This window comes from Trachurus japonicus, chromosome 14 (assembly GCF_045865225.1).
Source record: "Trachurus japonicus isolate A0001 chromosome 14, Traja_1.0".
Classification (NCBI taxonomy): domain Eukaryota; kingdom Metazoa; phylum Chordata; class Actinopteri; order Carangiformes; family Carangidae; genus Trachurus; species Trachurus japonicus.
Window position 1 is genome coordinate 12,493,495 of NC_140920.1, and position 15,386 is coordinate 12,508,880.

At 40.5% G+C, this 15,386-nt stretch overlaps 2 protein-coding genes across 10 annotated transcripts in view; both read left to right on the top strand.

Annotated features, from left to right (window-relative positions):
• The first annotated feature begins 914 nt into the window (after positions 1-914).
• On the top strand, positions 915-7,303 carry LOC146974353 (T-box transcription factor TBX2b-like). Its single transcript, XM_085796807.1, has 7 exons — positions 915-1,852; positions 2,012-2,279; positions 2,374-2,520; positions 2,777-2,853; positions 2,943-3,106; positions 5,088-5,617; positions 6,893-7,303. Exons 1-7 carry the CDS (start codon positions 1,488-1,490, stop codon positions 7,301-7,303), a joined length of 1,962 nt encoding a protein of 653 aa, XP_085652933.1. The 5' UTR covers positions 915-1,487.
• A 5,825-nt stretch (positions 7,304-13,128) lies between these two features.
• Positions 13,129-15,386, top strand: part of acaca (acetyl-CoA carboxylase alpha) — a 36,730-nt gene continuing 34,472 nt past the window's right edge. For 5 of the 9 annotated variants that reach the window (XM_085797557.1, XM_085797558.1, XM_085797562.1 and 2 more), the window contains exons 1-2: positions 13,678-13,857; positions 14,989-15,247. In XM_085797557.1, coding sequence (XP_085653683.1) covers positions 13,776-13,857; positions 14,989-15,247 — 341 coding nt within the window. In that variant the 5' untranslated portion in view covers positions 13,678-13,775. Of the gene's footprint in view, positions 13,346-13,458; positions 13,858-14,988; positions 15,248-15,386 lie in introns of those variants that run through there. The other 4 variants (XM_085797559.1, XM_085797566.1, XM_085797564.1 and 1 more) reach the window with 3 other exon arrangements.

Here is a 15,386-nt window from a genome sequence, read left to right on the forward strand (position 1 = left end):
CAGAGGCCATAAAATCATTATGTGTTACAGGAGTACAGGAATGTGAGTGTGTTAAATAAAAATAAATATAATACAATATAAAACATATTGAAAAATGAGACAGCCTTTTCACATCTATCTAGAAGAGAGAAACTAAAAACTTCCCCCTATAGCTATTTGGTAGTGGCTTTAAATAAAAATAAAAATAAATTACTCTTATGTGAATTTAATTTGGGTTTTGGGTTATTGTTTCCAAAAATTAGACGCCACTAAACTAACTGAAAAGTCCAACCCTGTGTTTTATTTTAGAGTAATCCAGAAACAAGGGAGATAAGAAATGTAAGCAACAAGGCAAAAACCAGAGGCAAGTCGTATTGTCACTGAAGAGCCTAATTGTTCTAAGTTTTCATATCTGTCAAGAGAAGTGCTGCTTTCCTTTAGATTCTCGGATTTGACTACTGTTCATCATTTATTTAGGCTTTCTCCCGGTTCACAAAGGCTAGAGGAGTGTAGCCCTGTGCAGCTGCACCGCGGAGAAAAATGGAACAGGCAACGTGAGGATTTGGAGAGTTGCCTAAATGTGAAGTGACAGGAGAGACCTCTTGGCTCTTTGTGGGACGCCAGCAAACCGGCGCCAAGTCCGCATGAATTAACACACCCATGCAGACCCACTTCATCAAACACAAGTCTTTTTTCTTTTTCTTTTTCTTTTTACGTTTTAATTTTACCATCTGTCCATTTATCTCAGGTGCAATCAGGACAGGGCCACATTTCTTTAAAAAAAAGGAAAAAAAATCCTGGCTGTCATTTGGGGAAATTAGGAGAATCAAAAAAGGCTGAAGAAGAATGTCTAATGACTTTATAGACACTTATATCATTATCACCATAATCAACTTTGTTTAAAGGGAATTATTAGACATGCTTCATTCATGCGATGCTACTTATTTATACTATTTATGCTCGTTGTCCCCATCTAACCCTAAAATCCCTTCACCGTCCCTCGGTCTGAGCGGTTCAAACCACGCCCAGTGGAAACAGTGTCAGTGAGAGGCGCTCTCTAAGAAATGTGCTTCATTAGTGTACAGTGTGCCGGGCTGGACAGATGTGTGACAGTGTAAACACCATCTCTGCCTGCCTCTCTTTCTCTCTCCCTCACTCCCTCTCTGTGTGCTCACTCCCTGGTGGCACTTGAGTTTTAACAAGCTCTTTCTGAGTGAGCAGCTTTGGCATATGGTTCCTAAGTGCGCTGCCCTCTCCTCTCCTCTCCTTGGTGGATCTACCAGCGACTACATTAAAGACTGCTTGGCTTGCCTTTGCCACAGTAACTGGAGGTCTTTGGACATTTGCATTTACCCATTTATAACCTTCTTGGCTCATGCTGCAAAACTTAAAAACTCTTGCAAAGGTTGGAGCAGCAGGATGGATGTAGACGCGAGCGCCTGCAGCATCATCATCATCATCAGCAGCAGCAGCAAGTGAGACTTTTCAGTGTGTGATGGGACGCCCTGATGAGAGATCCAGTTGACACAGCCGCTGCCATGACTTACCACCCTTTCCACAGACCCGGTGCCTTGCCCCTGTCAGCCTTTCTATCCGTCGCTCAGCCCTCGTTTTTCCCACCGCTGAGTTTCCCGGACCTCGCCTCCGTCCCCGCGCCTCTGTCGGAGCGGACCGCTGCCTCTGCCTCTGACACGGGGCTGCACGCAGCTCTCCGCCGCCAGCAGCATCCGGCGACAACCCATCCGAGTTCCTTGAAGAGCCTGCAGCAAGAAGAAGGTGTGGATGATGATCCAAAAGTCACACTGGATTCAAAGAATTTATGGAATGAATTTCACAAAATGGGAACAGAGATGGTTATTACAAAATCTGGAAGGTAAGTAAACAAGAGCGCGCACTTAGTGCAGCAGTTTTATCTGTGAAAGAGCCATTATTGATCTAGAAATTAAAAATAAACTCTTTGCATGCCCTCTTTCTACAGCATCGCTTTTATTTCTGACACAATCTCAATTGATGGTTTATGCTTTGCTGTCAGGAGGATGTTTCCGGCTTTCAAGGTGAGGGTGGAGGGGCTGGATGAAACAGCCAAGTACATTCTGCTGATGGACATTGTGGCCGTCGATGACTGCCGCTACAAGTTTCACAACTCCCGCTGGATGGTGGCTGGAAAAGCTGACCCGGAGATGCCAAAGCGCATGTACATCCACCCTGACAGCCCGTCCAAAGGGGAGCAGTGGATGAGCAAGCCCGTGGCTTTCCACAAACTCAAACTCACCAACAACATTTCGGACAAGCACGGATTTGTAAGTGGATAGAACTTGTTGCTTATTCCCAACCACCATTTTTCTAGCTATCTTATAACTTAATAATGTGCCATGTGACTTCAATTTCTCCCAGACGATTTTGAACTCCATGCATAAATACCAACCCAGATTTCATATCGTGAGAGCCAACGACATAATGAAGCTTCCATACAGCACCTTCCGGACTTACGTTTTCCCTGAGACGGAGTTCATCGCTGTCACTGCCTATCAGAATGAAAAGGTAACCCCCCTCCCCTCCCCTCTCCCCCCTACCCACAGCCACACGCAGACCTCCTCTAGTTGCGTGCAGTGATGTGGATTTTATTTGTGTGGAGAGATTAGAAAAACATGAGTCTGGCGTTTGTTGGAGTGGAAAATGGGGCCTTCATCAGGTCCACATTATGTGTTTTGTGGCTTCTGATGTTATATTTAATCTGTCGGTGTACTTTTGCATTGACTGACTGACTCTCAGATTAACTTTTTTCCCCGCTATATAGATTACACAGCTAAAAATCGACAATAATCCCTTTGCCAAAGGCTTCAGAGACTCTGGGAATGGAAGACGAGAAAAGAGGTAATTGCTTTGTCAGCAAGAAACACCACAGCAGAATAAAGGCACGCCTGTGTGAGTCTGTCTTTAATATAAATGTGTGTGATCCACAGGAATAGACAGTTAAACGTGTCTTTGCTGCATGAGAACCAAAGTAAAGTGGACCGGGACAGTGTTGATTCTGATGACTCCTGTGAACAGCCCAGCACCAGTGATCCTTTTCATTCTCCTGGGGAGTTAGTGAGCAGCCCCCTGACATCCACCCCTACCTGTCAAGGTGGGTTTACTTACAGTTATTAATGCAATTAAGTGTTTATGAACCCATTATCTAACATGTTACATTTTACAGTCTTCTCTCTCTATAGAGAGGCAATGTTCATTATCCTTATCCTTATGAATCCCTTTTCCAGCTTTTAACTTTGAACCCATTAATGTTTTATGATATTGTGGAGCTATTCTGTGGTGGCTAAATGGGTTAAATTTATTATATTTCAGGTTTTAAAATGGTTTGTTTTTCCATGATAACATTTAGAATGAGAGGGGGAAAAAATCCCTGAAACACACACTCTAAGAAATGATTCAGTAAATAAAGCTTAAAATCATCGAGAGCATTTTCAGCATAAAAAATGAGTTTGTTACATGTACACGTTTTAGTCAGTTGATGGCTTATTTTATGAAGATATTCAAAATTAAAATTAAGAAAAGTTGTCTTGATTTAGCTTTAGATCAATTTTGAATATACATGTTTCAAAAGCTGAGGTACAACACTGAACTTGTTTTGCTGCCACTGGCTCTGGAGAAAGAGCTGAAGAAGCTGAAAACTCTGCTCAACAAACAGCCCTTATTCAGCTGTAAGCTCACCACACAGCTCGATGGAGAGAAAGAGAAGAACATGGTTCTCCAAGAAGCTTCGTGCCATGATTCTCACCGCCAAGCAGCAGGCTGAGAACTGCCAGGGTGTCAGAGGAACTGCTGCAGAAGATTAACCTGAGACAGACACATGACGACTGATGAAGAGATCAGCCTCGCTCAAACAAAGAACATGCTGCTCCTGAAGAGGGAACTGGGAGAGCTGGAAAACACAGCTCAGCAGTCAGCTCTAGATAAACTGTGAGCTCAGCACAGAGCTCGGGGGAAGGATGAAGAAAAAACTGCCTCCACAACATGAGAGGCCTGAAGAGGAACCTGAGGAGCAACCCACCCAGCAAGAGGAGTTCAGCCAATTGAACAAGAGCAGCAGGAACAGCCCCTCTCTCTCTGATTCTGACCCTGAACACAGACTAAGGTATACATGGAGATCCTGGGCACCAAAGAGGACGTCACTCTGGAGGAGGAGTCGTCACTTTCTAGGGCTGAGGAAATCAAAGAGGTGGAAGTGGACCAGACAGCAGACACGAGAACAGTCTATAAAGTCTGATAATTCAACATAACAAGAATAGGACAGGTCAGGTGTTCACCAAATTACCATAAGGTCTGCTGTGAAATGGTCTTTTTAACAACATAAATAATGTAGAAAGAAACAATTTTTTTTTTTAAATAATACTTACAATGTAGAGGATGCCCCACATCTATCCATCAGTTAATCTCTTAGCCTTTTTTACAGCAGACATTTTTAACCCTTTAAAAAGGGACAGGTGTTAACACATAAACATCTCTGTTCAAGTTAAGTGTCCAATTAAACCTGGTCAGTGTGAAAGTTCCCTGCAGGACACTGAAATTAAAGCAGCCTCCTGTAAAAAAGAAAAGAAAAAGGCCTATTATGGCTTCAAGATGCAAAACATAATTGAAGATGCCTGACACAATATGTAATGGGTTACAAACAAAAAGCAAAACCAACCAACAAAAAAAAGAAAAACAGAATCTAGTCAACTTACCAGCGCCCAATCAACATATAACAGTCAGTGAAATACATTTACTGTACCTCATATGCATCTTAACCACCACAGGAGTAGGGTGCTGCAGTTTGAAGTATGCAGATATAGAGGGAAGTTGATTCCAACCACTGTTTACTGTCTTACTCACTCTGACGCAATGAAAATAGTTTGCTGCTTCAGTGAATCAACTGTTCCTGGCGCCTTGGGGTTAGTCACAGATGAACACTGTCTCTTTCATGGCTATACATGTTTGCACTAATTCATCTCTCTTTCAAGTGTCCATCACCTCTGTCGCCACTAAGTTCAAATGAGATACTAGCAGGGCAGAAAAAATCTTCTTTGAAAAACAATTATGCATAATTCATTGTTGTTTTTTTCTCACAGATGAGAACAATACTGGAAGTGATTCAGATTTTGACCCACAACACGAGGACACTGCTGAAGCCAGCTGTTCCAAGGCTGAACATACTCTGAGTCTGAAAAGCGAGGAGACATTGTGGAAAAGAGCTGCCGCCAGTAACAGTAAAGACACTGCAAAAGAAAGACCGGTGTTTAGAGCGTCAGAAGATACGTTCTCCAAGGAGATGGACTCTTCAAAAAAGCAAATCAAAGATGGTGTTGTGCCTGTGATGCGGCAAACACAGGGCTTGTCATCCCTCAGCTCTGCTCACCTTCAGACTTTGGATTTCTCAGGTGCACACAGCCAACAGTTTCTTAAATTTGGGGCACCTTTGTTGTTTCAGCCTGGACAGTTGTCGATGAAGCCAGAGGCTTTCCCTGCTATGGGTATGGGGCCTCTGTTTTCCTCTTTGTCTGGAACAAATGAACTAGACGCTGGAGGTCTGTCTCCTCAGAGTCTCACCTCTTCATCTCCCCTCATGCTTCACCTGTCACAGCAAATGCTGGCATCTCAGGTACGCCTCTGCAGGAGCACTGTGCTCTCATAAAATTTGTCATAAACTGCAGTTCATATCTGTTGGCTCCTTGAGATGAGTCCTCAAATCATAAAAAAACACTTCCTTACTCCTTACTCAACAGCAAAGTGTTTTTCCATTTACCCAAGAGTGCTTAACTGTAACTGTTGATTTTCATTGAGATTCCTGTGTAAAATGACTAAATTAATAAGTGAAAACTATGCAGAGTGGAATCTGCAGATTGTCCAGAGTAATTGATCCTGCTTTAATTATTTTAGTCCCATAAAAAATGAACAGAAAGGTCTGAAATTAAAACAAGAAGACTTTCAATTTGTAATTCAGGTAAAATGATCCTTTAAATCATTTTTTTAAAATAGCTATAGTTACTTCCTGACCTGATATTAAATTGCAGTTATTCTTCAAGTCCTTTATCACCATACTGACCGAGCAATTAGCAAACATTAGCAACAAGAACGACCATTTTTGCCTCCTCCATCAGCCAAGCTGCTGGACATGTGGTCATAATCCCTCCAGTTACAGTGCTGCTGAGTAATGTGTTGTGAGTGTTTTTGCAGAATATTATCATACAACAGGGAAACTGAACATTTGCATATAAAATATCATAAATTGATTTAACTAATAGACTTTTGAGTTAAATTGTGTGATAATTGCAATGTATGGATGACTGAGAAAGGGTCAAAAGTGTTTTATGAGATCATAGTGACCTTGAAAGCACAGTCAAGAGAGAAATGGGGAGGCAGAGAGGGGGGAATGACATGCAGGAAAGGGACACTCAATGCGGGATTGTAGCCTCAACACATGTGCCAGCTGTTCTACCAACTGAGCTAAACACCGCCCCTATCATAGTGACCTTTGACCTCTGACCACAAGAAGCTACAGTAATTAGTTCATGCAAACAAATGAATGTTTGTGCCAAATTTCATGAGGACATTACTGAACCTGTGACAAACATTTTTTTCCCACAGCATTATTCTAATCCAATTATTCTAATTAGCAAGAAGCAAGAGGACATGCCATTTTGGAGTTTTCCCAAACACATGAAAAAGTATTTAACGTATCTAAACTTGTGTTTGCTACAAGCATGTCAGAGCCAGTGTAGAACAGAGTGATGAATATTACACAATTACTTGAAAGGATTAGAACCAATTTCAAATGAATCAAATCACTGAAGCTAAAGTAATATTTTCATTTTCTCACAATGAAGACATAAGGAGCTCCATGGTGTTCAATTAAGTCTCATTTTTTTCATTACAGGGAATCTCACTATCACCCTTTGGAGGATTGTTGTCATATCCATACCGCTACATGGCAGCTCCAGCCGCGCTCACCCCGGCTCTCCCCACTTCTTCTGCCACCTCATCGCTCACCAGAAACCACTGTTTCCACAGCTCTCGGCCTTGGCTGCGGTTCAGCCCTTATCAGATCCCCACCTCTTTCACCTCAAGCCTGCTTACAACCAAATCAGCTGGCAGTCCAAACTCACTGTCTGAGTTGTGCAAGTCAAGCAGCAAAGAGTCAGGCCCACTGTATGACAACCACAGCAACAAGGCCAAGGCCAACCACAAGACTGCGCCACAGAAAAGCACCGTGAAGGAGTCCACGGATGAACTGCAAAACATAAATAACAGTGTTAGAGGACTTGATAAACCACATACTCCACAGTAAATTGGTGATGGATGAGACACAAGTTTCTGAAATGTTTAACATTACAATGACCTAAAATTAAATTCTCATGAGAAAACTTATGTTGCTGCTATATAACTTATTTCTATTTCATCATTAAAATTTACTAATCTGGCGATTTGCTGGTCAAAAGACACCTAAACATACTCCCATGTGAAAAAAAAATGCTAGCAAACATTTGAAATGTTACATGTAACCTAGGCTCCTAGTCTCTCAATTTACATTTTGCCCTATAATATAACCTTGACATCAGGGTGTCTTTTCATTCACAAAAACTCAAATTATTGCTTCCTGGAAGTATTATATATTGAACTAAACATGAAATTTTATTTTATTTTTGGGAAAGTGAACTTTACAAAACGTTTACCCCAAGTTCCCCCAAATGGAATAACACTGAAATATGTAATCAGCTTTAAATATGTATTAAACCCATTTCTAATGCTTCATTATGTACAGTTGTATAAATATTTTGCCCTTGTCCTTTTCATTTTCACATACTGTATAAAACACGACTGATCAAAGCCTTTTTGAGACTGAATACTGTAACTGATCACTGTTAAACCTGCCAACCAGATATGAGGAAATTCTATCTGCCCCACTTGTTTCACAATATATTGATGTACCAAAGCTGCACCGTGGACTTGGAGGGTAATGTTGCACATTCATGATGTTGCAAACTCAGGTTTCTTTGTCTTTTCTTTTTTTTTTTTTACCAGCACTTAAGAAAAACCTCTTCAGTAAAGATAATTTAGCAGGTAGTCTGCCAAGTTATTTAGGGTCCAAGTCTTTTTTTATGTGTGTTTATGTGTGGGGTGTGTGTGTGTTTTCACAATTAAATAAAGATACTGTTCACATTGAATGCAGTTGTCTTACTAATATTTTATATTTATATACAAATTTTTCATTTTCATTGAAGAAATTGATACAATTTGAGATCTAGACTCATTTCTGTGATGTGGTACCGGGTCGGGACTGTTTGTGTTCTTCTGAATTCCGTTTTGGTAACATCAGCTCTTCTGGCTACACCCTTTGTGGCCTGTTCTTGATTCTCCATGTTGGTTTGGCTTACGAATGTTCTCAGTCTAGGCCTTGGCCGTCCCTCTGACCTCATTACTCATTCTTGGCATCTTTTTGCCAGTCAAATGCATTATAAGACAGAGAAATATGAACCTAATGATCTTTATACTGCACTAATCATTTTGGACAGTAATCTTAGACCACATCTTTGCACTGGTGCCACTTCTCTCCAGTCACATAGGATGGCCATTTTTTTAAAACGAAAAGGCAAATTAATGAATGCAACACTGTCATATCCATTCTACAATACATTTCATGTGTTTGTTTGTCTTACTCCACAGACTAACAGAAGTGTTGTGCAACATCTGCTACGGTCATGCTCCCGGCCTTGGCAACGGTGGCTGAGCAATAAAGGTGAATGAGTTAGTCTGCAGTCCTGTGCATTTCATTCCTTATGCATGAGTACAACTCACTGCTTGCAAGGGCAATTCCAAAAACATCTCTGCTGGTGACAGCAAAGCTACACTTGAGTTGTTAACCCCCCTGCCAAGTAAATCTCCTCAAGATGCACTGAAAAATAAATGCATCATAAATGACATATTGACTAATTTAGTCAATATAAAAATTGTTCTGAAATATTTCCACAAACTTAGGTTTTCACACAGATTTTTTAAAATATAAACAAACAGCTTATATGCATGTTAATGTAACACAGGATATAAATTGAGGACAGGGAGAAACAGCTTTATGGAGAAACTATGCAGTTAACTGGAGGCAGTTAGAGGGTCATGGCACCTTGTGACAAAAAGATACGCCACTTCTGGCTTTTTGCAAAAGTTATTGTCTATTCATGCAAACAAATGCAGATAGTTGTATTATGTATGCAAAATAGATGCCTCGCTCACTCTACATTTTTGAAAGAGTAAAGTTGGTCATTTATCACACTGGATGCAACCGGGTAAATTCTTTGTGGTCGACAAGCAGGTTATCACATTATGAAAGTAATAAAAGGTGGATAGTTACCCTAATGATGTGTTGTCTGTTTGCCTGATACTAGCATGGATGTGTGGAGCAATGTGTCAGCTGGGATTGACTCCTGCTCCCCTGCGATCCTATACAGATAAGCTGTATAGCTACCAGGAACCAATCAAGATTTGAAGGCTTAGTGGTATGTAAAAAAAAGAAAAAAAAAAGAAAGAAATTACCCTGGGATCGAGGGTATTCACACATTTAAAGGCACTTAGCTTTTAGGATTTTGTGACAATGCAACTTGAGATTGTGACCACAAATGTTGAAAAACTGAATTTTAAATGGACAACATTTATATTCTTCACAAGAAAACTGTGAACTTTAAATTTATATTTTACGAAAAGAGAGATTACAGTTTTGAACTATATTACTAAAACCTTGTAAAAGGTTTACATTCACTAAAAGATCATTTCAATTAGTGAGTTAGTCAAGACAACATGGCATGCAAAAATGTTTCTTTTTCAACTGTAGCTGCTGGTAGTTGGTACTAAAGAAAAAAGAGAAACCTCAAGTGGTTTCTTAGGAGGAAAATTGATCTGAAAAGTCCTCCCCCTGCGCTAGGCTCCTATCATGCCTCTGTTGAGTGCATTTTCTCCTTGGTTGAGCGTAGCTTCTTTACTAGCGAGAAGGTCAACTGCAGAGTTTCCCAGTCTGACAGCGTCCCTCCCTGCAGTTGTAGGGAGTTCTATCAGGGTTAAAGTGAGGGAGGCCTGTTTCATTATCCTTGCATGACCCAATGTCAACACAGTGCATCAAGGATAACATATTCCTGCATGCTGGACGAATGCTCGACATAGATGGTGTAAATTATTCTGAAAGTGCAGAGATAAAAATGTCAACATGGCCAAGAGAATATGGATGTCATCTGAAGTTTACCATCAATAATTCACTTAACAAGGATATTATCTAAAAGCCTGTGTTATCATGAATAAAGCACTACTATATATCTGACAGGGTGTTGTTACAAGGATGTGTAGATTTTTAAGGTATCAATCAACTTTGGCATGCTTCGCCAGTGGAACTGTATTGGGCTGGTGATGAAAAGGGCCTTGTTTCCTTTTGAAGCTGAACAGTTAAATCCTGATTTTCTCCGACCAGAGAATCTTATTTCTCACAGTCTGGGTCCCGCCCAGCCAGTCTACCATGAGTCCCAGATTGGTTGATTACAACACTGATGACTGTCCTTTTGTAACTTCCTTACACATAATCTGTGTTACAACGCCTGTCTCTTGGTTTTTGCTCTGCATTGTCATATGAGACTGGTTTGTGCCTTGCCCAACCATGTACAGTCAGTTGAATTTACCACAGGTGGACTCCAAATAAGAAACATCTCAAAGATGATCAAGAGAAATCTAAGGTAGCCTACAGAGTCTAAATACTTTCTGAAAGCACTACATCATCTGTCTGTGACTGGATTTTTGCAGTAAGCTTGGTGTAGCTGTACTGCTTTCTTTGCTTTTACCATTAAGGCCTTTCAAATAAAATTAACCAGACAAATTACAAGTTAAAGTCTGAAAGTACTTTCTGCTCCACAGCAATAAAAAGTTAGATGGTGAACACTGAGAGCTTCCTTTTAGATTATTGCAGATGAATGGATTTTCTCACACAGTCAAATAAAGTCTTGGTGTATCCAAAAATAAATACTAATAACACAACTTATTTTGTTTTGTTTTGCCTTTGTGCTTTTGTTACATTATCTAACAAAGCCTTATTCCACCCACTCCTACATTAATATAGGGTATGTGGGTATGTCTTTTATATCTCAGTTCTCTTCCTATTAGCTCACAGGCCATGGAAATGAAAAATGGAAGACCATGTCCGAAGATATCAATGTGTTTAATTTTTAATAGTTAACAGCAGTGTTTGTTAGCAGCCACTGTAATGGATCACTAAAGGCTGAGATATGATACTAAGCTGAATTAAAATGTTTAATGCAGTGAACAAACATGCCAAACAATTAGGCTATCTCACAATAAAATCAAGATGGATCTTTGTTTTTATTAATTGCTTTTCCTATCCATGTTAATTATTGATGAAGCTTGTATAATTGTATTACCAGAATCTCAAACTATTGGATCCTTTAAGTTACAAAAGTTAAGAAAGTTTATAAAAGGATATAAAAAGATTTCTACCATTACACAGAACTTAATGACAGACTATGGCCTCTGAGGCCATCTAGTGGATCAAAATTGCATCAACCCTAAATAGGGGAGATCGAGGATGGTTGTAACAGCATGAATTTCACCAATAGGCCTAGATAACATAATGGATACATAATAGAGTTATGTGATCAATATGATCATGTGTACCCACTCACTGCCTGACATTGCATGTGAATTTGCGTGGCTGTATGAAGAAGTGTGTAGGTTTACAGCCCAAAAAACATTTATTTTTTGGTAAGAAACTAATCTTTTGGACTGTGTCAAAATTTGAGAGCCCTACTACCATGAACATCCTGCAATAGCTGAGACAAAAAGTGTTACCATCCCTGGTCTCCCATATTTGGCAACACTTAGGTAAGTTTTCGTGGTGAGTTACAGCCATTACTCTGAGAAGTCCTCGGATATAGAAATTCAAACTTTGATCATTTTGTGGAAGTTTTCTCAAAAAAACGAGTATACAGCACGAACATTTGGTCTCCATTATTATTATTATTATTATTATTATTATAGCTCAATAAAAATCGTAATAACCAAAGACCCATTTTAGGTTTATCCAGCAAGATGAATGCTGCTTTGAACGTGTCATGATGAGGTTAATGTTTATGCATCTTTCATAATGATCTTTGGCAACACATTTGAATGATTTTTCATAAACCGAGCTGGGGCAGATTTTCTCTTCCAATCCACACACACTTAATGCGATATACACACAAGAGCTGTGCATGCGCTGATGTAGCTACTTTAGTCATAACTGCACGCGTGATGTGTGTTTGTAAACGAACGGCGGTCTTGTATCGTGTGAGCTTCAGCATTTTCACAACTACCCTCGACCACACATGATACCCTCCCAAAACCTCTGATGCCCAACGTCTCCTCTTCCACAACACACGTGCAGTGCCCGTCTAAAGCCGCTTCCGACATCAGCTTTGTCCCACTGTAAACTGCACATGCACTACATGCCTGAAGCAGCACCACCTCTTCCGGGACCCGCCCCTCCAATAAGTCAGCTAAGCCCACCCACAAACACCTTACATGTATCTGATTGGTCATCTGAGGATGAGCCCGTTCTAGATCTAGATATAATAGATCGAGCACATTCACTGTACAGCGAATGATCATAGGCAGTAGATGAAAGATGAAACCTTCATGTGGCTATTACAATGGATGATGTTGCCAGTCAAGCTTTGTTATAATTGACTATAACTATAACTGACTAGCCTAATTCTGATGGTTTTGTGTACCACTCAAACTAATCACAGCAACCAAACACTATAACAAAGGGCAAACAGTGTTAATAGTATTTTTTTTTAAATTCAGAATCACAACCATAACATAATATAGCACTAGAGATATAAAACTTTTAGAGTAGTTGATTAGATGATGACACTTAAGGAGCAATTTTGTTTAACATAATGTGTGTATGTTTATTTTGAATGACTTAACAAAAACTGACAGACAAGAAATAATAGTTTAAAAAGAACCAATACCATAACATAACATAATTTAATATGCAGCTAGCCTGTGGTGTAGCATCTATGGTGCATGTGCTAGCTCGTGTGTGGAGTCTTTTCTATCTCTTCTGTTTCTATAGCGGAAGCTGAGGTCAGAGTTGAACGCCCGTGAGTAACCTGGCTGCGCATCGTCACATCACCCCACTCTCTGCTGTTGAAGCGTCCGATGGAGCAGTGTGACCTCATCATGATGTGATTTTTTTTCATCACCATCATCACTGAGATGCCCGAGAGACGCAATTAGCAAACTTATCGATCTCTTGGACTCAACTTTGTCAGGATTACTTGTCGGTTCATCTCCACCGGTGAGTTGCTGGTTGCTCGTCTAGATGATGATGATGTCCGTCTCAGATTAGGTTACCAGAGCTGTTTATCATAAGATGCGTTCACAAGCTCCGGTACAGTAAAACTCGACCCGGCAGTACAGTAGGCTACAAACAGTCAGCAGGGCTGCATTAGAGCTCACACTGCCTGGCTTCATAATTCTTTTAGCCACTGCTGGTAAGCTAGCTAACACCTACCGCGTCTCAGCTTATCTGCGGCTGCTGTTTGGAGAGCTAACTTTGAAATGACCGGCGGTAACGTTAGTTACGGTAGTTACGGTAGTTAGTTAGCTGCTGGAACTGGACGTTGGTTAGCATCGGTTACGTGAATTACGTCAGTGACCAGTATGGTTTACGTCAGAGGTTTCGGTTCATTAACAGGTTAAATGCGAGGTGTCGATGTCAGTTTGTGATGTTCCCTTGGCTCACGTTTGCGGCGTGTCTGGCAGCGGTGCTCGGCTTGTTTTTCTGGTCCCGCAAGCAGCTATCGATAGGTAAGGCGTGTCTGCACCTGAGAGTCGACTTTTCTTTCACATTTGCATTTGCACGGACAGGTGGGGACAAACGTCGTTGCAGCGACGTAATGTTAATGTAATGTAAAGGAACAGAGACGCAGGTTGAGTTAGGCACCGCGGCAGTTAGCTAGATAGTATAGATATTATCACATGGCTGATGTAAATTAACATTGTTAACGGTAACGAAAAGGTAAGGGAGGTACAGTACAAGTGCAGACGATGTTATTTTTTCAACTATTAATGTTTTATATAGGCACGTGATCAGCTTTACGTTGCATTGATTTAAAGTGTTTTGTTTGCATTTAGAATTGCATGCATTTATGCTTTGTAGATTACAAGTCTTTAGATATATGTTTTCCTAATGCTATGTTGTTTCATGGGGTTGCAGTTATTTAGGGTTGAAACAATATGCTTCAGTTGTGGCTGTGTGGTTTATGCTAACAGTATGACAAAGCATTATGCACATTGCAATTTCAATTTAATTTTTAATTTTATTTATTTAGAAAAGAAGACGTGCATATTTATGGACATCTGAATATAAATATGCCAGATTGTAGCCCTAGGCTCATTTCCATCTGTTGTCCCTTAGCAGGTTGTTGTTATGAAGAAGAGGAGATATTCAGAAAGTAAAAACATAAGACAAACAATAAGACAGCAGAGAAGGATAAGACAATTAATTCATGATATAGGCTAAACATTGAACCAATAGAACGTGCCCAGTGATAAAGTGTCAGTGCAGTGTGGGTAAGTTGAGGTAAGGACAGACCAGAGTATACAGGGTTTACAAAGTGCCAGAGTGGTTGGGATGGATTGCATGATATCACTGGTCTTCTTTGTGATATAAAACTGTTTGGCATGTTCAGTCCGGATTGCACCTCATTTTAAAAACCTGCACACAGTGTGCTAATGCTCCCAGACAGTCTGGGTGCTAGTGTTGCAATATCAGTTGCATTATCAAGATGCTTCAGTTTATGTAAACTACTTTTGCAATATGACAAACAGCATCACACGCCAACAAAGGGGGGGGATGTAGTGTCACACTGTCCTCTGCTGTTTGGACCCTGTGTCTCCTTTATAACCGTTGCCTTTCCTTGTTCTGTTCCTCATCAGTATTTGCAGCCTGTTCGTGTCGTCCAGCCATGGCACAACAGGACGGTGCTGCCAAGAAGAACCCTGCTGTAGCGGCGTTGCATTCCCACTTCCTGGTGGGATCAGTGTCGGAGGAGAACTCGGAGGATGAAATCCAGGGGAAGATGGACATACAGCTGGAAGAGAAGGAGACACGCTCTCTTTCACCATCCTCTGGTAGCTCAGACAGCACCTATGAAATGGGATTCGACCATATTGACGGCCCTATTCACAATCTAAGGTTAGAATCCATCACCTTGAGTCTTTCATATTTTATTTACAATGTTTCCTCGTGTTACTGCAAAAAATATTTTTATTATCTTGCCTGATTGTGATATTAGGGTTCCTATATGTGGATGCACATTTTCCTGTAATAATTA